The sequence below is a fragment of the Colias croceus genome, chromosome 2 (assembly GCF_905220415.1).
Source record: "Colias croceus chromosome 2, ilColCroc2.1".
Taxonomy (NCBI): domain Eukaryota; kingdom Metazoa; phylum Arthropoda; class Insecta; order Lepidoptera; family Pieridae; genus Colias; species Colias croceus.
This window is the reverse complement of record NC_059538.1, coordinates 11,417,511-11,442,640: the sequence shown is the minus strand read 5'-3', so window position 1 is coordinate 11,442,640 and position 25,130 is coordinate 11,417,511. Positions and strand designations below refer to the sequence as shown.

At 37.4% G+C, this 25,130-nt stretch overlaps 1 protein-coding gene and 1 long non-coding RNA gene across 2 annotated transcripts; both read right to left on the bottom strand.

Moving 5' to 3' along the window:
* Positions 1–1,011: 1,011 nt before the first annotated feature.
* LOC123701164 (DNA topoisomerase 2-binding protein 1) lies at positions 1,012–23,145 on the bottom strand. Its single transcript, XM_045648561.1, has 26 exons — positions 22,949–23,145; positions 22,495–22,646; positions 22,083–22,215; positions 16,796–16,903; positions 16,373–16,510; positions 14,970–15,091; positions 14,514–14,689; positions 14,056–14,153; positions 13,846–13,962; positions 13,301–13,528; positions 12,531–12,705; positions 12,153–12,287; positions 11,072–11,247; positions 10,377–10,549; positions 9,402–9,601; positions 8,804–8,995; positions 8,011–8,124; positions 7,190–7,327; positions 6,394–6,542; positions 5,714–5,815; positions 5,542–5,595; positions 4,904–5,237; positions 4,112–4,245; positions 3,124–3,324; positions 2,149–2,372; positions 1,012–1,235 (listed from the first exon to the last, which is right to left on the bottom strand). Exons 1-26 carry the CDS (start codon positions 23,036–23,038, stop codon positions 1,040–1,042), a joined length of 4,059 nt encoding a protein of 1,352 aa, XP_045504517.1. The 5' UTR covers positions 23,039–23,145; the 3' UTR covers positions 1,012–1,039.
* Positions 23,146–23,590: 445 nt separating this feature from the next.
* On the bottom strand, positions 23,591–25,035 carry LOC123701159. The gene is made up of 2 exons (XR_006752694.1): positions 24,655–25,035; positions 23,591–24,152 (listed from the first exon to the last, which is right to left on the bottom strand). It is a non-coding gene; the product is annotated as an uncharacterized LOC123701159 (long non-coding RNA).
* Positions 25,036–25,130: the final 95 nt, after the last annotated feature.

Here is a 25,130-nt window from a genome sequence, read left to right as displayed (position 1 = left end):
ATGAAGCGAAATGAAAAGTGAAATAGATTGGGCCCAACGCGACGATTTCATCTCATATTTTAACCCTTTAGATTTGATTAATAAAATAAATTTAAAAAGTAGCCTATTTTTATTTTAGCCCTCAGCCCTCGGTCGTTAACTGTTTTCACACGAAACTTGATTTAAATCGGTTTTGAAGATTATGTATGCAACTGTGGACTGTGGTTTAGCTGTGAAAGCGTAATAAACAGACTTAGGACAAAAATTGGACAGTTTATATTATAAATACAATAATTTCAAATCTATTTAAAGGTTTTAATAAATGCATTGTTTAATTGATTGTCATACAACTGTTAAAATTAACGGGCAATATAGTCAATGGAAAGAATAATTTAAGGTTATGACAATTCGCGCCATTTTTAAAGCGATTTGTCTGTTTACTTTTTTCTGCGATTTTTTTTTTTTATTTCCGTTATATTGGTCGTTGTTTTTATATGCAAAATTATTGTACTTTGTATTAAATTGACCAAAAATAGTTTTTTGCAAATTTATATTTAAATACTTTATTTTTGCAGTTACAATAATGAATGAGATTTTTTAGTTTTAAGACATGAGCTTTATAATAATATTATGAGAAGTATGAAATCTCGAACTATGTTATATTTTGTATATTAATCTTTTATTGGTGATAATGGGTATGAACGTTTAAAATTATTATTATAAAATATTATAAAGTTAAATTGGAAACTGTGTAATAAAATTTAATTTTATGACGCAAATATGCCTTTTATTACCCAATTTCATCAAGTTTCAATTTTTTGTCAAATTTCTACTTCTCTCCTTTTTTTGCTACAAAATAGTTGTATCAGATAAATATCTGATACAACTATTCGGAGTTAAAAATTTAACTCGATAATGGTTAGACAGATTTCCATGTGTTTTAATTAATTTTTACATTAACTGCACCTGACTGACATAGACAAATGAACAATAATTTTAAGACTATCGAAAATTCCAGAAATAAAACACAAATTCAATACAAAATAATCTTTATTCCCATTCAATTAGGTCTAAATTCCGGAAGACAATGTTCCCATGGATTAGGGGGTGTTTCTTCAGTGAGATACGATGATAATAGTACAGGAGCGCACACGGGAATTCTCTTAGATATCAGCCACCTTGTATCTTGTTCTGATAGTGGGAGACGCTTCACATCAGCGAAGCAGACCGTCACTTCGTCGTTGGAGTAAGGTGGTCTGGAAAAAATTGGAGAAAATTGAGATTTTTGGAAATAAAATTTGTTTATTTAAGTAGGACAAAGGATAGAAAATGTACTACAAAATGTTTATTTTGCACTTTTAAATAAATCATTAAGGAAATGTAAATAAAATTCTTATATCCACGTAACCGCGCTGTTCCATATTCATTACCAACGAGGGGTATAAAATATTTAAGGCTTATATTATGACATGCTAACTTCACCCGTATAACTATGCCACAAGATCGACATTCCCTTATCATACTCACTCCACATTAGGCGCGGTGCCACCACCAATCTCCAACGAGCGTACCAGCAGCCGCCGTGACCCACCAATGCATAACGCTTACTACGCTAATTTGAGCCTTATCACAATGGCAAAAGGTCTACTATTCTAAGCGCGGTTCTACCAGCAGTTGCGCAGCTAACATCAGCCAATTTCGTCCTTATTACAATGTTATAAGAGCGCCTCAGCACATTACACATTAGCCAAGCCAATCTCAACCTTATCCCTAGGAAATAAGAACTTACTGTTACCACCTCCAGCTTCCAACAGCCTCGCCAACAGCCTTCTCCTCGGCGCCGGTACATGTAACAGTGCTACGAGCCCCGCTAAAAGCCCCGGGGCCTTTCCCATATATCACACTCACTGCACTTTTGGCGAGGCGCCAACGCCGGACCGTGCAGCAGCACCACTAGTACATTTGCTAATATCGTCCTTATTACAGTGATCTAAGGTCTACTATCCCATATCATATCGACGAATATGAAACGTGGTGCCACCGTCGACACGTACAGTAGCGCAACTAGAACTCACTTTACATCCGGCAATTTCGTCCTTATTACGATGCCATCAGGGCGATTCAGCATAAGACACTTCAGCCAAGCCAATCCAGGAAATAAGAACTTACTGTTCATCAGGCGCAGTACCACCTCCAGCTTCCAACAGCCTGGCCAGCAATCTTCTCCTCGGCGCCGGTACGTGTAACAGTGCTACGAGCCCCGCGAATGGCCCGGGGGCCCCACGGGACACAGCACTGCGCCAGCGATACGCAGCTCTAGCAAGGCTTGCTTCCCCCCCGGAGAGGGGGGGTAGGGTGGTCGCTAGAGGATTGCCCCATTCGTATTCTTCTTCCTGTAATTATTGAGTGATCATCATCAAAATAATTGCTAGAAAAGTTATAAAATTTAAATATCAGCGTACGTTTCATAAATTACTTTTTGTTTTATGAGTTATAATTTCCATAAAAATGATTAGCAAGATGTGTTGCCAAGCGTAAAATACGAGAGAAAGCGGATCGAACAATTTTAAATTTTTAACATAGAAAACACGAAAAGGGGAAATTATCGTAGAACAAAGTCTGATGGGGGCAACAATTGATGAATAATTATGATTCGGACCGAGTAGAGCATCTTCTCGTTGCGCCGGGCAGAGCACATAATGTAGCATAAGATATTAGTATTCGACTGACCGGTTTGGCTTGGTTTGTAGTGGCCCTGCCTTCCAAGCCAGTCGTGGGTTCGATTCCCATCCGGGTAAATATGTGTGTGATGAACATAGATATTTGCCCTGTGCCTGGGTGTTAATTATCTATATAAGTATTTATTTAAAATAATATATTATGTATGTTTATCAGCCACCTGGTTCCCATAACACAAGCGAAAGCTTAGTATGGGATCAGATCGTGCCGTGTGAAAATTGTCCTGAAATATTTTTATTGTGTGTCCGTTCCTGTTGGTCTTAGCGTGATAATGTATAGCCTATATTACTCGTGGATAATGTAATTTTTAAAATCGGTCCAGTAGTTTATGAGCCTATTCACTACAAACAAACAAACAAATTTTTCCTCTTTATAATATTAGTGTAGATATAGATTGAGCAGCACCTGCAGCAAGCGGCCGGCAGCCCCACTGCGCGCCACGTACGCGGGGTGCAGCACCCACTTGCCGCCCGCCACCGAGCAGAGCATCTTCTCGCTGCGCCCGGGCAGAGCGCACAGCAAGTGCGTAGCGTTCGCGTCCAACTCTGCACCTTCGCAAACCTCGCCACCCAAGTGCTCTATCATCGCGATGATCTCTTCGCGATTCTGGAATATTCGATAGTAAAACTTGAAAAATGCCGGAAAATACGTAACACGGGCCTAGATCAAAACTGTACATAAATGTAAACCTCATCTGGAATATTATTGTTTGTCATAAGCTTAGAAATGTACCAGAACAAATTTTGGTGAGGTTTATTTTAGAGATAGTAAGATTTTATATGAAAAGATTTCAGCAAGGCGTTTGATTTATTTGACCATGAAATATTGCTCAAAAACATCACAGATATTAGTATCAATGGGTCACTTCATCAATGGCGTGTTTCTCTGTACCTCTGAATCGTATTCAACGTTTAAATTCAATGTAACATTTCTAAAAAAAATTCTATTCCATTACGTGTACTCCAGGGTTCACATTTGGGGCCAATGTTATTTGTATGACACTCGCGCTCACTGCGTTGGTCGCGTGACATGTACGCGTAGCTATGATAAATCGACAGCGAGTAGCAACCCTGAGCTATTATAGCTATACAGCTACCTATTACATATTTATGCCTAAAGTTAACTTTTGTTAGAGAGTGAACCTTCTGTACGTAGTCCTGTTATATATTACTAGCTGCTCCGCGGGGTTTCACCCCCGTGGCTCCACTCCTGTCGGTCGTAGCTTGATGATATATACCCTATAGCCTTCCTCGATAAATGAGCTATCTAACACCGAAATAATTCTTCAAATCGGACCAGTAGTTCCCGAGATTAGCGCTTCAAACAAACAAACAAACTCTTCAGCTGTATAATATTAGTATAGATGTGGCTATACCAAAACTAATAAACTCACATCCACATTAGACGACAGCATGAAACGTTTGATGTCTGGCTGTGTGGCCGCGTCGCTGCGCTGTGGTGTTGTATCGTCCCAGCCCACTGTGTTCGGTTGCGATTCCGGACCTGCTTCTACTTCTGGACCTTGGACTGAAAAAAACGTATTTAGTACTAAGTATCTTCTAAAACTTATCGCAAATATATTATGTTCGTGTCGATCCTTATATCTACCTAAACATTATGTATGTGTGGTCTCCTCTGAAAATCAGTGCAGCAATACATTTTAAATAATGGTTGCTGCTTTGCTGACGGGGAGTCCTTTTTGCCTCCATTGCTGTCTTTTTTTCGGTTTTGTGTATTATATTACTAAGATTTTTTTTACATGGTTACAAATAAAACGCTTTCTATTTCTATTTCTAATGTCACATATTAACATAATGTACACAATTTCCCAATCGTCGGTATACTAAGCTTGAAAGCACTTATTAAAATATATACTCTTTTTTTGACGTCCTTTTGTTTTCCTTAGTCAGAGTAAACTATAAGTCCCTTTGACCTTACATCGGGTATGGGACGGTGGGCTACCCTGTATTGGATTAGCTCACAAATATAAACCAAACTTAAATAAAACATCACAAACAAATATCGGCACTGCAAACAAAGATCAACCTTATAACTATACACATATAATTCAAAATTCAACATCACTGCTAGTGGTATACTTGACTTGTTGCTGTTGTAATTGATGTCGAAATTTATGAACAAATATCGACCATATCACGTACACATAAGATTCAAAATCACTCACCAGGCGTAACACTAACAGAGTCCCGCGTTCGCTTCGCTCGCTGCGAACTGAGTCGGTTACTTAATGCCGCACTAAGTTTCTGTAATTGAGCATCTACTGCCGCGGGAATGCTGGACTTGTTGCTGTTGTTGCCAGGCGTGTTGCTGTTGTTGCTAGACGTGTTGCTTTTGTTGTTGTTGTTGCTAGGAGTGTTGCTGTTGCTTTTAATGTTGTTGCTAGGAGTGTTGATGTTGCTAGTGCTGTTGCTTTTATTGTTGGTGCTTTTGATGTTGGTTTTGTTGTTGCTGATGGTGCTGTCGCTTGCGTCTTCATTGATGTTCATACAGCTGGGACTCTGAATGATAATAAATAGAATAGAATTGAGATAGCTATAACGAAAAAGGTGTGTAATCAGACCGGCATCATATTAGATGTAATTACTAACATTAATACATACTATGTATTAATTTTATTTTTTACTAACAACTGCGATATCCGAATTCTATGAAAATAAATAAATAAAATATTAGACTCACTTATTATTTGTTCAAATGCTCCTGCTCTATATCGAAAATTATATCAATTACGAGAATTAGATTTAATTTTTTATAGGGTTTAAATTTATTACAAAAATTACTAATCCTAAACTATGCACCTACTTGATGAGTGTGTGACATTCTGGCCATCTTAGGAGGTGGTGTTTCGACATCATCCTAAAAAGGAAACATTATAATGTAAAAACGCTTTAATAAGTTTCTTGAGTTTATTAAAGACATGTGTAGTGATAAAAAGGTCACTCACTCACACTCACTCACTCACTCACTAACTCACTTGTAAGTGCAATTTTCTAGGAGCAACCGTATGTCCTGAAGGCGGAGTTGATGAGTTGCCGTTGAACTGCGCGAGATATCGATTCATTATCTCCGATAAAGGCTGTAAATAATAAGTTTATTACATTTTAGGGTAAACATTAGCATTGAATATTATTATTACTTAATCCATACTAATATTATAAATGCGAAAGTAACTCTGTCTGTCTGTCTGTCTGTTACTCAATCACGCCTAAACTACTGAACCAATTTGCATGAAATTTGGTATGGAGATATTTTGATACCCGAGAACGGACATAGGCCACTTTTTATTGCGAAATATGTACCACGGGCGAAGCCGGGGCGGACCACTAGTTTATAATAAAATTGATTAGAGTTATGGGGTAGACGTATGAGATCTTTATATCTTCGTAACAATTCTATACCTAGACTTTTAAATCAAAGACTACTTTTATTTCTTACTATAATACGATACTACGAAATTTTACCGAAAATATATTTTTTTAATTTGTGACTCCAACATAATGTTTGTATGTATTTCATTGAAAAATTCTGCAGTGCTACTGTTAGATAAGTTTATTAATTTTACTGCTAATCTTTTATCACCTTTTCATTGCCTATTTTGCAATTTGTTTGTGTGTGCAATAAAGTTCATTCATTCATATATTCATTCATATTTACCGTCTGTTTGTCCTTAGGCGGCTCTTGCTTCGATGGCAGCTCGTTGACCACCTTCCACAATCTCTTCCTAGACTCTGGAGATAGTCTTCCCGAACCCGGCCTTAATGCAGCGCCGAAACCACTATCTGGGGTTTCTATTTGTCGCGCAACTGTAACACAACAAATATTTATTTGAAATTATTGAAAATACAAAACTTAACATTTCTGAAGACATATTTAGTGCGAATACTCCACCAATTTACTTTTGTTGTCGAAATAAATCAACTCACTTCTAGTCATTAATTCTAATCGGTTCAAAGTTGGTACATTATTATTTTTCTGTATTTTGACGACTCAAAAGCGCTTCTAAAAAAATCTAGTTGAATATATAAATGTTTAAGTTTGAAATAATCAAACATTCTAATTTTTATTTTCCAAAATCCAAATAAATATTGAACCAATCCTTTACTTACCCAATGACTTAAATGACAATTATAAATTATCATAATATACAATAATTTAAGAATACGAGTCAAATCTTAAAGAAATATCGCATTTAGGTACAACATTTAACATGAGCGAGAAGAAAGATACACACTGATAAATTGAAAGGGAACTGATTTTCATTTTTAAGCTATGGCATAGCTTCTATCGCGGGCCTTGAGCGCGGGGACCGAATCGAGAAATTCCGTAACGAAAAAACCTCACGCTCCCCACGGGGACGGGCGGAGGTGTGGCTTGAAGGCATAGCATGTTAGCTTTACCGCGGCAGTCCCCGAGTGATACACGTCGTTTTTTTAATGAATGTTATACTCACAAGGATCGGTAGGCGTCCGCACTGGATCAGAGGGCATTTCCCCGCGTCTCAACGCTTGCAAGCGGCGCCGGGTGGTCGGACTATATACGGCTAAATTTGGTGTGGATAAAGCTTCGTCTGGTGTGCGTACTGCCATTTCTATGGATGTTGAGAGAAAATATTTATTAAAAAGGTTAATAAAATACAACAAAGAAAACCAAAATGTTCACATTAAAGAAGACAGTGAAATAAAATAAAAGTAGTAAGCGGAAACTTGACTGACCGGTTGGCAGTAGCAATGCCTTCCAAGCCAGAGGTCGTGGGTTCGATTCCCACCCGGGGCAAATATTTGTGTGATATTTGCTCTGTGTCTGGGTGTTAATTATATCTATATAAGTATTTATTTAAAATTATGTATGTATGTTTATCAGCCATCTGGTTTCCATAACACAAGCGAAAGATTAGTATGGGATCAGATCGTGCCGTGTGTTAAAATTCTCCTGAAATATTTATTTATTTTATAACTAATAAATACTTATATAGTGGACATGGAACATTAATATCACCTAGCACCCTTTATGAGACTGAAGGGAATATATAAATACAAGCATAGACAATTATTGTGGGTATTTCAAACATTAACAATCTTCAAATACACATAGTGTACACAGTACACACTTCAATCACACAATAATTTTGAATGCTAAGAGGTATAACTGCCAAAATTATGCCCACTGTGGCTGTATTTCAAATTATTTTTTTAACATTGGAATTTAAAAATTTTTTTTTCAAAATAACGGCGAAATTACAAATCTTGTCTATGATATGTCAAAGAAATTTACCTTGTTTATCAGTCTCTTGAAGTTCCTGCACCCTTTTGGGTGTCTCCTGCGAGTCCCCGCCGAGCAGACCCTGTCGGGCCATCGCTATGTACCGTGACGCGGGCGACATGTCGTCTGAAATTATTTATTTATATTGTTACTAGTTTACCTCCCGCGGCTTCGCCCGCTTTATCTAAAACCTAATAAATTATATACTAAAACCTTCCTCTTGAATCACTCTATCTATTAAAGAAAACCGCATCAAAATCCGTTGCGTACTTTTAAAGATTTAAGCATACAAAGGGACATATGGACAGAGAAAGCGGCTTTGTTTTATACTATGTAGTGATGCTATTGCATAGTTTCTATCGTGGGCCTTGAGCGCGGGGACCGAATCCAGAAATACCGTAACGAAGATACCTCACGCTCCCCACTCCGACGGGCGGAGGTGTGGCTTGAAGGCATAGCATGCAATAGCTTTACCGCGGCAGTACCCGAGTGCCACACGTCTTTTTTTTATTTTATATTGAAACAATAGCCTAAAGGGATTGGTTTTTAATCTTCTTACAACGAAGTTGTATGGAATTTTTCACAATGACAGAAAATCCTTGTCCATTCCTTAGCACAATTGTGCTTTATGGAAACTTCGTACCAATAGTGTAAAACAATAAGGGTCATTTAGAGAAAAAAAATGAGAAGTTAATTTGTATGAAACCCATAGTCCGACTCGCACATAACCGATTAAAAAAAAGTATTTATAAAAGGCTATAAATATTTAAAAACGCTATAAGTATTTAAAAAAGCTATAAGATACCATTTTGATCAGCTTTCGGCGTATCATCTTTCGCTAAACTCTTCCTCGGCACGTGTGTATCAGCGGGCGGCAACATTTCGTTCTCTTTGTCTCTCTCTTGTTGCTTGTCTTTTCCTATATCCATCCCTGTCTCGCTTTTGTTCTCAAGCTCTTTGGCTTGTGGGGACTCTTCAGGATTTTCTAGAATTGGTGCTGAAATAGATAAATAAATAGTTTATTTCCAACCTACAAAAAAAAACTTTGTTACAAGTGGTTCACATACTTTTACCATTATAGCTCAGAAAATTATAACAATCATTTTAATATTCAAGAACACCACTTTAAACGACACATTACGAGTAGATAAGTCCAATAAGCTAAAATCATATGTGTCACGTGAACACCGGTACCTGCGCACAGCGAGCAGGCCGCTACTACCGGTGTGTGCGCCCCTGCCACGTGACGTCACGCAACAGCCGGCAGTCTGCGGCCACTCAGCCGGGTGCACTCACCCACCGACCCGCTGGCCCGCCGGCCCACCAACCCGCCGCGCACTCACCCACGGTATCGCACACGAGGTGCGGCCACTCGCTGACCTGCCGGCCCGCCGCGCACTCACCTACGGTATCGCCCACGAGGTGCGGCCGCTCGCTGACCCGCCGGCCCGCCGCCGCACAGGCCCGCAGCCAGCTCGCGCGCACGGCGGGCAGGCCCCACTTCACCGCGCCCAGGTACTTGTCGCCGCTCGCCGTGGGGCAGATCAGGTGCGTCGACGCGAGAGCTGTGGCCGTCGTGCGCCGGCAGAAGCGCAGTTGCGTTCTGTAGTAAATTAGTAATAGAACATTTTATACTGAATCCAAATAAAATAGTAATTTAAGGAGAAATATAACAAATGACAATTCAATTACCAAACACGCAACCGCACGTAGCAACATACAGGAGCACGTAGCAACATGTAGCAACACGTAACATCACGTAACAACACGTCACCACACGTAAAACACGTCACCGCACGTAACATCCCATCGGAACACGTAAAAACACGTCACCACATGTAACATCCCGTCGAAACACGTAACAACATGTCGCCACATGTAACATAATGTCGCCACACGTAACTACATGTAACATCCCGTCGGAACACGTAACAACACGCCGACACACGTAACAACACGCCGACACACGTTACAACACGTCGCCACACGCAATAACACGCCACAGCACGTACCAACACGTCACAACACGTCGCCACACGTAACATCCCGTCGCCACATGTAACATCCCGTCGGAACACGTAACAACACGTCGCCACACGTAACATCACGTCGCCACACAACACCCGCGTCGCCACACGCAACAACACGTCACAGCGCGTAACAACACGTCGCCAAATGCAACAACACGTCACAGCCCGTAACAACACGTCACAGCACGTAACAACACGTCACAGCATGTAACAACACGGCACAACACGTAACATCACATTGCATCACGTAACAACACGTCGCAACAGGTAACATCACGTCACAACACGTAACATCACGTCGCAACACAGAGCAGGCAGTGAGGCAATAATAATACAAGAAACACTCACGTAGCGCCCAGTAGCTTGGCCAGCTCGTCCAGGAATGCCCTCTCCAGCCCACTGTAAGTGCTGAGACTGGCCACCACTCCGTGCAACGGCCCGGGGCCAGACGTCTGCGGTATGGAGACAGGTCTGTGGTAGTACTGAAGCGGCACCAGCTCTTGCTGGCTGAGACAGTCTTTCTGTTGAGGAAGATATTAATGAATTAATCTTTAACATATGAGAGAAATAGTTATGTTGTTAGAAGATGGACAAATGGATACAGACTTCCACGATTCAAAATCGTTAAATGTTTCACACTTATTAGGCAAACATGCTCCATTCTAGACCACGCTTGTCGCTTTCCATCAGGCGAAGCGATGATCAAATGCTTGCCTAACATAAAAAAAATGTATTTTCACAATTTATAAATAATCTAAAATCTTATTATACAAATTGCCATGCAAATAAATACTACCTGCCTATCCACCAAAATTATATGGAAATTTGCGACCAATTGCAATATTAACAATCCAAAACATAGTGATATATTCTATACAATCTGAGCCTCGCGGTTTTACCAGAATTGCTCCGCTGCTGTTGGTCTTAGCGTGATGACATCTAACACCGAAAGAATTACACCAAACAAACAAATAAACTCTTCAGCTTTATAATATTAGTATAGATTGTCATCATCACAAATCACAATAATGAAAACTACTTACAATCCAAAACACAGTAATATATTCAATATTATCATCATCACAGTCCCAGTCTAGTGGCACGAGTCGGTAACTCCCCCCACCCCCCTTCGCGACCAACAGACCGCCAGCCGCCGATACCTCCGCGCCTATTTCACTTATCGCCTCTTCTTCCAGACCTTGCACCTCGATTTTAATACCTAAAAATTAACATGTGTTACAAATCTTAATCTTCGATCATTTAACAACTGTATTCAAAAACAAATTTAAACTGTTTTCGAATGTTTTTATCAACATTCTAGTCAAAAGAAACAAACGCAAGTGTCGACTACACTTATTGGCTTAAGTTTAGGATGTATTCAGAACTTACTATAGTCGAGCCAATTTAATAGGCAACATTTGACGTCTATCAATTTTATCTTCGAAGAGAGGTAACCTGCTTAAAAACATCGATTAAAGTGAATTAATCGATACGGATTTGAAACATTTGTCAATCGAATTTATTAATTTATGATGATTTTTATTCACAAGTAATCAATGCATTCGATTCTAGATGTCAGATTTCGATTTTTAGAGTAACGTCTCTGGTATTTAAAAAGAAAAAAGGTTTATTGACACAAAATTGTAGCGACGTCAGTTCTTCAATTCAGAAATTGTTTATTATGTTTAGTATGGTTTATCAGTAAAATGAAATCTTAAAATTACTTGTATCGGTCATTATTATTATAAATATGTAATCATAATTGAAAAAAGTTAAGCAAATGTGCAGTTCTAACAAAACGAAATATCATGTTATTCTATGTCGTCGTTACTAGGTTACGTTTTTGAATTTTATTGAACTGTCAAATGTTGCCTATTAAAATGGCTCTACTATAAAAGTAATAAATTTTAACAGCCTTCAATCAAAATATGCAAAATATTTTCAACCTTATTTTCATGAAATTAAAGTCGAATTTCCAAAGACCGAAATTCTGCCCTCATTGAACTTTTTTAAAGAATATTTTTTTTTTGTATATAATTGTTGCTAACAATAAGTGTTTCATTGAAGAAGAAATTGAATAGGCAAAAAATGTACTTTCTTTAATTTAAAATATTAAAGACTTACCTCTAAATATCTGTTCGATTTCTTCAGTGGGATCATCTCCAATATCTTCTGTGATATCAGGATTCTGATTAGTGACGTCATCTGATACTGGGACTGGTACGGGCTCTGGCGTTTTCTCTTGTGGTTCTAAGTTTTCTATAAAATTGAGCATTATTTTAATGTATAGTAGACGTATTTAGTGTATAAAATATACACTTTTATATTTATTGATTTATTTCCAAAAAAAACAGTGTAGAAAAAATATAAGACTGTTTTCACATCATGTATTGTTCTATCATTGGTTAAGTGATGAAGTACCTAAGTACCCTTAGGTAATATGTACAAACACACAAAAACAAGAATTTCTCCTTTTAAGGTAAAAGGGTATTAGATACTCACGACTCAAATAATGGTTAACAATATCATCCACAGGTGCGACTTCCACAGGCTCCGGAGGAGGTAAGTTGAGCGGTTCATGTAAAAGTTGCAAGTTGCGTTTGCTCATTGGAGACGCTTGTTCCATTGGCGGCTTGCGAGATTTAACGGGAGTAGTGGCTTGCGTGTCAAAGAGATACTGGAAGGGAGATAGTGTTTTTTTAATTAAAAATAATAATTTTTTTTACAATCTACAAATCAACTGAAGAGTTTGTTTGTTTGAAAGCGCTAATCTCAGGAACTACTGGTCCGATTTGAAAAATTATTTTAGTGTTAGATAGCCCATTTATCGAGGAAGGCTATAGGCTTTATATTATTACGCTAAGACCAACAGGAGCGGAGGTACGTGGGTGAAACCGTGGAGCGCAGCTTGTGTAAAATAAAACTAAACGAACGACGCAAATTCAAACTCGATGGTGTGTGTCGGGTGATGTCGTTGTGTCGCCGCTGTGTGCCAGCCAGGCGGCGCGCAGCACGGGCCGCTCCCCCCCCCCCCCCCCCGCCCCACGCACCTTTTTTTTATAGTGGGGAAATCTTCCAAAGGCCCCCGGGGAAGGAGCCGTGGGTTATGTCGGATTCATACCGACTAAAACCCCACTGTATTCCGTCAAGCCGCATCAACGACCACGGGTATAGGTAGATTTCGTCCGTGACCCCATCAGCAGCTGCCCGTCTCCAGGCCAACACAAACTATGAGCCCGCCAGCTGTGACCTCATGGGGCTGCTGTTCCCACCTGCGCCTCCGGCAGCGGCGCGGCGGCCCGCACGCTGTGCGCCAGCCAGGCGGCGCGCAGCACGGGCGCGGCGGGCAGGGCCCGCGCGGCGGCGTGCGCGGCGCGCTGCGAGCCGGCGGCCGTGTGCGTGACGCGCTCGTGCGGCGCGTCGTACCGCACGCCGCCGCACCGCGACACGCACGCGGCGGCGCGCTCGCGGCACGCGCCCTCCATGCCCGTCACCCATATCTGGAACATTTCAAACATTTTATCCTCAAAATAACACGCCGTTCACAAGATTTGAAAAAAAAAATGTTGTGTAGTTTTATGAAACCACGGTAAAAGTGAAACTTTTTTTCACACTATAGACATTTAACTAAAAATTATCGTATTTGTACGATAATTATCGTACGTATCGTGCGTCACGCGACATGCGCTACACAGACCAAAAAGTTTGAGACGATGTAATAAGTTTCACTTTAAAATACGTATTGAGTATGATGATAGCAACCACACTAGTATTAAAAAAAGAAAAAATCATCTTTTTAAATAAAATAAATACTCACACAAAATCCATCAAAAATTGGTCCAGCCTTCTTGATCAGACTCATGTCAAAATTCTCAAACGCTTCAACAATATCTCTATCCATTGACGTATCCGCTTTCTTGACTTGTTGCGATAGCTGGAAATTGAATAAAACCACGTAACAAAATAAATTAGGATGTGACCCACAATGTGACCCACGTTAAACCATCAAATTTTAAACATAACTTACCTTCATTCTGCCAGAGAGAGTGGTTACATCCGCTGACCGTGTCTCATCCACAAAGTTACTTGGCGGCCTCAAGTTCGTTATTCGCGAGAAATTCAAACCTGATGATGGATAAAAATTGGTATAAAAGGTATTTACCTAAAGGTATTTATGATTATTTAAGCATTCTTATGAATTGAAAAAAAAAAATTCAGTGTCACTTTTGTCTTTTTGTATTTTATCACCATCACCTTCATGTTATTAGTTATAGGACTGAAATTACACACAGCTCACTGATCAGCGGTAAGCAGGAGGTAGAAGCACTAGCCACATATACTTCAGTGGTAATATGACCAAAGTGTACCAATAAATAATAACTCATATCGAAAACAATTCACTCATATCAGGCACGTTTATAAACACGACTCACTCATATTGCGCATAACCCACTCATATCGCACATGTATATAAAAACAACTCACTCATGTCAGGAAGTCTATGTTCAGCAAGCGGTGAGGACGTAGAGGCTCCAGCAACCTTATACTTTAGCAATGGTAAAGCAACACCACGGGCCGCGGAATCTATCACCCAAGATGGTAGCACACATGCTTTGCCGTATTCCAATGCGGCCTTGTATTTCTCGCTGCCTATGCCTTCTCTACAAAAAAATAAAATTAGAAAAAAACTTGATGATAAATTTATGAAAATTTTTAGCTTTGCATTTAAAACTAAAAATTCTAATAGATGATTTTGGTCAAATATTTCTTGTTATTTTTAGCGTGATATTTTGATTTTCTTTTGTTGCCAAAAATCTATTATTTCTGCATACATAAAATTATTTGAATCTATTGTTATAGTGTTTGTTATACAAATAACAATTTGAATAAAAAATTCTTGCAAATATTTGAGAAAAGTGAATATTTCAAATAGAAACTTACTTAGTAAGCACAACAACGTCTGTTGTCTCGCTCTGGAAAGCTCCAGAAAATGATCCACCATTTTCATTTACTAATTTCATTATTGTTTGTTTTTCGCGTTTTGATATCCCCGATGTAGTAACCTAATAAAGATATAAAATAAACTTAATTAATAAAGACAAATAAATGAATGAATGATAAATAATGATAAAAACTATCAAAAATAGAATTTTAATTGGTTCAATGGAAAATACAAAATTAAGTTAACGCGAAGCGGACACAGATTTCGGGGTCAGGTTTCCGATTTCGGTTATATTTTAGCATGGGCGTAGCCACGGTGGGGCAGGGTGGGGCGCTTGCCCCACTCTAGCTTTGACATGGAAGGTAGATAGATACCTAACCAAATCTAAAAATTGAAGTACCTACTAAGTACTAACTACTAAGCTTAATATCCGTAAGAAATTTCACACTCGATTCTCGAAAGTCGACAGGCGACACAGAAAATGCGACCTTTATAATTAGTATTATTTACCTCTAAATTGATTGACTAACAACTAACAAGTGTCATACGCCCAGCGACCAAACGGCTGAAGATTTTTGGATCTATTTCGTGGTGAATAAGAATAATTCGAATTAAAAAATTACACACGAAAAAAGAAAATAGCTGAGGCTTCTATGTTACATGAACTGTAAGAAAAATGAGTATAGCACCCCAATTAGTTACCCCACTAACTTATCCAATTTCACTTTTGTTGTGTTACACGTTCTACAACTCTCGCGAAGGCCTTCGCAAATGCCTTCGCGAATGCCTTCGCCAATGCCTTCGCGAATGCCATCGCGAATGCCTTCGCGAATGCCTACGCAAATGCCTTCGCGAATGCCTTCGCAAATGCCTTCGCGAATGCCAAATGATATTGCCGCGCTTCGCCATTATAATACATGTAGCTTCGAAACTTCTGCGATGACCACTCTAGAACTTGGCATGAAGTTTAAGCATAATATAAGCCATTTATTTAATGATCTTAAAAAATTTTAAAAATATGCTAAGTTCGTATAAAATTACAAAGACAAAAATTTTGTAATTTTTCTTAGGAATTTAAAAATAAATTCGAAATTCAAAATATGAGAATAAAAAGGTTTTTTAATGGGGATAATTATTCAGTCATCAATTCATTAAAAAAATCCTTTTCTTGAACTGATAATTACATTCAAAGTCACATGCCTCGCGCTTGCTGACATCTTCAAAGACCTGTATTTTAAAAACTAAGCTTCTAAATGCAAAAATATTTCGTATACATACCGAGGATATATACAGGTGTGTAACATACTAAAATATAACCGAAATCGGAAACCTGACCCCGAAATCTGTGTCCGCTTCGCGTGAAATGCCCCACATATTAAAAATTCTTCCAACTCAATTTTACCTGCAAATTTGTAAACGGTGGCAGGCAATGACTATCAAAGTCTGATGAAGATCCATTTATATTTAACTGTAACGATGCCTCCCACACAGCTTCAACCCATGTTTCGCTCATTATTGGTATACCTTTTTCCACTGATTTCTGTAAAATATTTATTATTGTAAATATGCATATTAAAATAAATAATTATTAATTTAAAATAAATATTGAATATAATAATATATTTACACCTAAATATTGATGATAAATTATTTTCTTAATTCTTAAGGTTAACATAGGTAATTCTGTGCCATAAAAATTGTTTACTTTAGAGATATAATATTGTAAATGAAGATGACATATAGTTAGCCCAAAAACCTAGTACAGATATAACATAAGAAAAACACTATCAACTACAAAAGAAAATTATTAACAGTTTGTTCGTACAATATATTTATCTGATAAAACTGTATCAGAGATGAGATGTGTAGTCTCCTCTGTCAATACTGTGCTGTAGATACCTCCCATCCAATGCACCTTCTTCTTAATATTCTCCTAAAAGATAATAAAATATATGTTTATAAATAACTGGGTAAATAATATAATATCAGGGTACAATAATATGGTCAAATATAACCTTGTACTGTTTTGTATTGCAAATCTTATTATATTTGCAGAGTATATAAATCTGCAGGTGGGTTTTGGATATTTTGATCAAAGAAGGAATAGAATTAGGTAGGATAGATATATTTATTATGAAATCATAAGTAATACCATTGTATTATTCATTAATAGAACCATTATTCTGATAATTTTTTTTTTTTTTTTTTTTTTTTTATTAATTGACATCTGCGATCAGTCAACGGACTATGAGCAGATATTTGGACAGAATAATTTGGCGATTTGAGAACTAGAACCAGTGCCCTAATTCCCCTTTCTAATGTAGCTCAACATCAACATTAGCTCTTTTCAGACGTTTCCTGGGTTTTAGTTTAAGCAATTGCTGGGAGAGTGGATTTGGATGCATTACAAGTCTTTGCTTATGCTTCTTGAGGTATTTAGTAGCTTCTTCCTTAATTGTAGGCATTTCTAAGTACTCATGAATTTCAGAGTTGCGAGTGAACCATGGAGCTGCTGTGAGCACTCTTAAGATTTTGTTTTGCACCCTTTGCATGCACATTAGGTTGGATTCGCTAGCGGAGGCCCAGAGTTGAATACCATATGTCCAAATAGGTTTTATTACTGCGCAGTACACTCTAAGTTTATTGCTTAGAGAAAGTGTGGATTGTCTACCTAAGAGCCAAAGTAAGTTTTTGAAGCGGAAGTTAACTTCTGTCTTCTTCTTCTTTATATGATCTTTCCAGGTGAGCCTACGATCCAAGTAGAAGCCAAGGTACTTCACGCAATTAGACTGTGGTAGAGTTTCTTGGCCCAAATGGACAGGCGGGCAGAGACCATGTCTAAGTGCAAATGTGATGTGATGTGATTTAGGCGCACTTGCTCTTATGCGCCACTTATCTAGCCAATCTTGGGTTTTATTTAGCTGATTTTGAAGAATATAGCTAGCTTTCTCTCGATCTGGATTGCATACTAGAAATGCGGCGTCATCGGCAAATGTTGCTATAGATACCCCTGGGTGTTGGGGAAGGTCGCTAGTGAAAATATTATATAAGACCGGGCCTAGTACAGATCCTTGAGGGACACCAGCTAAGCAAGCGAAGAGAGATGATCTGGCATCATGAACCTTTACCTGGAACATCCTTTCGCTGAGGTAAGATTCAAGAAGTAAGTAATAGGAGTGAGGTAAAAACAGTTTGATCTTGCAAAGTAGACCCCTGTGCCACACTCGATCAAAAGCTTGCTGGACATCGAGGAAGGCGGCCGAACAGTATTCCTTATTTTCAAGACATTCCCTAATAATTTGGTAAACGCGATGAACCTGTTCTACCGTGGAGTGCTGGTCTCGGAATCCGTATTGATGGTCTGGAATCAACTGAACTTGCTGTAGATCTGTTTTCAATCTATGCAGAACTACTCTTTCCCATAGCTTGGATAAGATCGGAGTAAGGCTGATAGGACGATAAGATTGTGCTTCATTAGCTGGTTTCCCAGGTTTGGGAACCATTACAATTTGCGATATTTTCCAAAGAGCAGGAACGTACGATATTTTAAGAGAGCTATTTATGAGAATAGTGAGGAAGACGATTGCTTTTCGTGGGAGTTCTTTTAGGATCTTAGCGTTAATCAAGTCGAAGCCTGGAGCTTTTTTGGAGTCCATTATAGAGATAAGTCTGGATAGCTCACGTGGCGTTGTTAGGCGCAGGGGTGGACAAAGTTGAACATCTTGCTTAAGGATGGTGTCTATTTCGGAATCCTCGGGTGTATTAGGTTCATTTGGTTTAAAGATGTTAGCTAGGTGGCTTGCGAAGACATCAGCTTTCTCTTGATCAGTGCGCGCCCATGAGTCGTTTGATCTAATGGGTGGAGAACAATTCTGTGGTTGTGGAATATTTTTAGTTGCTTTCCAGAGCGAGTGGACTCCATAAGCTTCAGGAGACATCCTTTCGAGATTACTTTTTAGAGAATTATCTCTGGCTTCTTTGAGAAGATTTTTAAGGTCCTTAATAGCACGATTTAAGCGACTTTTATCTGTTCTGTTTCTAGATATCTGCCAGACTCTCCGAAGTCGTCTCTTCTCAGCAATTTTTTCACGAATTTCAATAGGAGTAGGAGTATTATATGCTTTGTGTTTTAGTTCAGGAGTACTTATCCATGCAGCCACTTGAATGAGGTTTGTAATATAAAGACAAGCATTATCTACTTCATCTGCCGACTTCATTTGAAGTTTTAGTGTGATATTTTCTTCAAGGTATTGTCTGAAGTTCACCCAATTTGTTTTATGATTGTAAAGCGTGTCGTTATTTGGAATGCAATTTATAATACCTATACTAAGTCTTAATATAATTGGAGTGTGGTCTGAAGATCCGTCAAGACTGGATTCGATTTGAGTGTATTTTGGACAGATATTTTTTATGATGAAGAAGTCGAGAAGATCCGGAATTTTGTTATTGTCCGTGGGCCAGTACGTGGTTCTCCTGTTGACAATGTTGTTAGATGATTAATGTCCACAGATTTCTTAAGTTCGCGTCCCCTGGTTAACGTAAGCCGAGAGCCCCAATGTGTGTGTTTCGCGTTCCAGTCTCCTCCTGATATAAACCTTTTACCAAGAGTGCGAAAATACGAGGTGAACATATCATCACTAATTCTATGTTTAGGCGGACAGTAGACAGCAGAGATATTAATAGCACCGAGACGGTCTTCTACTCTTACAGTTGTAGCTTGCAGGTGTTTTGCAGGAAAAGGTTCCAATAGACAATGTTTTACACTATTTTTTACGACAACTGCAGAACCACCATGTGCAACGCCATCGGGATGAGAAGTAAAATAAACACAAAAACCAGGTATGCATATTTGACTTCTTTCTGTTGTATGTGACTCAGAGATAAGACAGACGTCAATCCTGTTTTCTTTAAGAAATATTTCTAGTTCATTTGTGTTGGGAGTAATGCCGTTTATGTTCCAGGCAGCTATAGCAAGAGAAGTCATTTTTTAATTTTTGAAATGAGGGTAGAGATAAGACTCACCAAGGAGCCTATTTGTTGAATGAGAATATCTAGCTTTTCACTTTGTTTTATTAGGATATGTTCTAACTTGTTGTTTTGTTCCTGGGTGTCCTGCCTTAGCTCTTGATTACTATTATATCTTTCTCCAGAAACAACTGAGGCATAAGTTCTCTGATGCATTTCGTTTGGGGTTGGCACAATATTGGGGCTAGCAGTGGGCGGAGCTGTAATATTGTTATGGTTTGTCCTTGTAGTGCGAGGTTTATTACGGCGTGCTAAAATCTCTTTATATACTTCACATCCTTTGTAGTTGGCCGGGTGATTACAAGAACATAAAGCGCACTTAGCCGGTGTTGATCTGTCTTTCTTCATACATTCTGAGGTTTTGTGTCCTTCACCACATTTGACGCATCTGTACGGACGCATACAATTGTTTTTGGAGTGTCCATATTGTTGGCATCTCTGGCATTGCACAATGGAATTAGATTTACGTGGATCTTCTATCTTAACTTTTTGGTTGTAGATATATTGAATATTCTTGATTTCGCGATTATTTATACTTTGTTCAACACACACAAAGAAAGTAGACGTTGGTAATTTCTCTGGACCATAGCGAGCATTAATAATTTCACCTACAATTTTGTTGTTGGAACCTTCAACTGCTTCTCGAATAGCTTCGTGCGGTGTGCTGTGGTGAAGATTTTTAATGATAAAACGGTAACATTTGGAATCTTTAGGTGTAAATGTATGGCCGATTAAACCGTTTTCTCGTATAACCGAAATAACTTTCTTGTAGCTTTCTATAGTATTCATCATTACTCTAATGATGTTTTTGTTTACTATTCTGTAGTTAAACTCAGATCGACTTACAGCTGTACTTATAAGTTTTGTGAGCTCATTAAGATCCTCAATGCCATAGAGAATTATGGGGGGAGGCTTGCTCACTGGTATTGGCGCATTATTCTCATCTTCAGTGAGATCGATGGGTAGGTTAGCAAACCTATTTCCAACTTGAGTTGAAGGTCCGGGTGGTGATAGCTCAGAAACTTTTCGTTTTTTGCTCCAAGGGACGCGTTGCCAAGCCGGTGGCTGCTTTTCAGAGGTAAGCATTTCAGAATCTGGACCAGGCATTTCTGCGGTGTTTGAATTTAGCTCTGAACTTAGTAAGGTAGACGATGTTCCTCCGCATTCTTCTGATACCGAATCCACAAGTGAAATAGATCTCTGTCTATTAAAAAGAGATGGGTGAAATACTTGTTGAGCTAGGGTTTTCTTATTATTGGTAATATTATTCCCTCGCACTGGTTTCTTAGGTGATATTGTACTTTGAGTTGAATTCTTATCTTGTTGACCAGGAGCTTGATTTTTAACTCCAGTAAGATTACTACTATTTTTTCCATTCATGGCAAATTTAAATTTATTATATGGCAACACTAATGATTGATTTTCCAAACGTCAAATGACATTATGACATTATGGATCAAATAATTATCAAAAATTATGAGGGTAGTGGAAAAATTTCGAAAAAACGGAATGTCACGATTTTGATTTTAATCACAGTTTTTCTGGATAAACACTGAACACTATGCACTACTAATAATGTCACAGGATTATCACTGGTAAGAGTCACTTTTAATAATGTTCACACATAAAATAACAAAGTTTAAACACATATAACTAAATAAATCTTCAACAGCACAATTGCGCGTGTTGACAGTTGACAGTATATTTTTGATAAATAATTCAATTATAAGCTTACTTATTACACACACACAATATTTTTTATTAAACTTCACATTAATACCACAAAAAACTAACAAAATATACATATAATTTTTTTTTAATAAATAATTTTGCACAAAAATCATATGTAATTCTTAATATATATAAATCTCGTGTCACAATGTTTGTCTTCAATGGACTCCTAAACCACTTAACCGATTATAATAAAATTCGCACACCATGTGCAGTTCGATCCAACTTGAGAGATAGGATAGTTTTTATGAAAAAAAAACGTAAACATGTAGGTACCACGGGCGAAGCCGGGGCGGACCACTAGTATAAATGTATAAACATAACCCATTAGCACTAGCAGTAGTACAAAAACTAACCTTCTGTTGCTTAGACAAGCCACTAGCAGTGACTACAATGCCTCTCATAGCTATAGTATACACAGGTTCTGGACCAGAGGGAATTGGAGTCCCCTCTGTGAGACAGCATGATAAACATCGGGGACCAACCAATCTAAAACAAAAAACTGTTTGTCTAAGTTCAAGTTAAAGACATTCATGACATACTGTATGTTTAAAATTGATAAAGGACAAGCCTATTATCAATAATAATAATAACATATTTTATTTTATTGAGGAAAAAACTGATATTAATCATTATTTGTTACATGAATGAATTCAAATAAATTTCAACATTCACCATTTAAAACCATTTAAGTTATAAACTCAAATATATTTATATTTAATATTTATTTACGAATAAATTATTATAATAAGATAGGTGTATACTTACAAGCATTTTGTCAACTTCAATCTCTCAAAGAGTTCACCAGCAAAATCAGACAAAACAAACACATTTCTTTTTGTGAGTCCATCGAATTTCTTCCACTGTGTTTCCTGTACCCATTGGGCTTGAATACCTCCTCCAGAATGTTGTTCACAGGCCTAAAAGTATAGATATACAGGAATAGTAGACTCTTTTCTTAGTATTTCTTGACATTTTATGTTATATTTGTATTCAATTGATCAATCGTTTGTATCCTACACTTAAAAATCATTACTGAGCAAATATAATTTGCAACAAAATAACGTCAACATAATATCTAACCTTTCGTTTAACTTCATTATGCTAAGCAGATAAAGTTACACTTAAACGTTATACTTGAACAGGTCTTTGATTAAGCATTCTAAACTACTATTATATTAGTATTCACAGTCAGAACATAATAATATTCAATTTAACTCACTGTATACGCCAACTTCATTTCTTCGGAACAATCATCTTCACTCGCCAAATTTTTCGGGATTATAAAGGTAACGTTTATATCTTCCGACATATTGCTAAACGTTTATATTTATTATACGTTTATATTAAATACATGGCTGATGTACCTAAAATATTACATACAAATTACAAAATAAAAACTGTCGGAGCGCGCGAATTATTTACAAATTACAAAATTTCTGACAGTCGACAGAATGTAGCTTATTGCTGTCATCAACCTGTCATAATCACATTAAATCAAAATCAGCCTAAATCAGCAGTTGTCTATGATAATCACAGATTATAAATATTATATTTTGATGTCTGTCACGATGTCTTTGATCTGGATGATCACAATCACGGAACTATATACATACTGGAACCCACACTCCCAAAGAAAAAGTGCAGTCAAGAAATTTGACCTTGAAAATTATCGTTTCCCCTCCGTCTCTTTCTAGCTAGGATGAGTCATGGAAATATATATAGTATATCTATATTTCCGTGGGGTGAGTATAAAGATAAAAAATTCAGGATATTAAGGAAAAAATTATGGATACATCAATTTTATTTGTATAAAAATTTTACTGTAATACTAGATTTAAGGATTAATGAAGTAAAATATCAATGCGTTTTAATAATATTTATTTATCATTACAATGCCAACTGCCTTTACAAAATTGCAAATTATAAGATACAATAACAATAAAAAATAACGAAATCGGTTCACTGAAAATATTTTAATTATTCCATACCCTTTAGTATTTAAATAGTTTTAAGAGTACTTGAAATATGAGATCGTGGTCTTGCGCTTCCCTATGATACAATAAAAAACAAAATATATAATATATTCAGGGTGTAATCGTTAAGTGCACACTTAACGAAACGAAACGAAACGAAAATAACAATAATAACTTTTTTTAATATAACGAGAAATATCTAAAAATGTAACTTTAAACCCTCCCATACATTTTATTTCCCGTAACGTATATATTACGTTCCCACTGCTGGGACATGGCCTCCTATGAGGTTACAGGCAACATCCGCCGCACTGTCCAAGTGCTGGTTTAAAATGAATGTTGCATAATATCTTCGCTTTTTCAAAACAGGATATTTTTAATTCTACTATATTTAGCTATTTAGCCATGCGTTTCGCCATGCGTTAGCGTTCCGCTAGATTGGACGGAAACCTGTAAAGAGAAAAGAAGATTATTTGCAAAATATAAAAATGTCATTTAGATACAGAAAACACAAAATTTGTGCTGTTGTCTAGTGCTTCTATTTCAGTAGGTAGGTACTATTTATTATGTACTTTGAGTTTTTGATTTTACAATATATCATTATATAAAAGTAGTAAACAACGTTTTTATACCATTAACTGTCACGCCAATTAAGACGTAGCCAGTGGAGAAAGACTTCTCCTTTTCTTTTACCTCATATAAAATACCGTACCGAAATATATTATATACACAATTTTATAAAGTATGGACACCCTAGTCTAATATTTACTACAATCATGAAACATTTAATAATAAGCAAATAACGATGTTAAATGGAAAAAACCTAATCGAAATTAACATTATAATCACAACTTCGATCTATTATTCCAGATTTAACAACAATTAAAGTAGAAATATTACTAAACTACAATTTTACATGAAGCGTAGTTTATGGATGGTTTTTTGTACTTACGAATGAAATATAATATCACATCCTGGCTGCCACTCACTTTTGCAACCGCGCACAATATATTTACAATCATTTCTATTAATTTTGGCTCAGAATAATTCCAAAATACAAGAACAAACTCACGAAATGAATATAAACATCCGCCATTTTGCAGTAAACATTATTTGACACCTAGAATTGGGGCTGCCGCGCAACGATTTTCATAACATAATTCAAAATATGGGAAAAAAATTATGAGCGTGCTCGATAAGCAATCCATTTTAAAAGTTGTAAACCTTTGTTATTTCAATGGAAAAGCAAACCTGCATGAATCTCGTTTAAATTTCATTTTTTTAGCGGATTTTATTAATGATTTTTGTCATATAGACCTATTATACTGACAGTCGATTTTTAATGCACGTCAAAAGGGGAAAAATTTACAATCACACTGGCTACCCTATGGGGAAAACAGGGGTTACTTGCGGTCATTCTATCAGTTT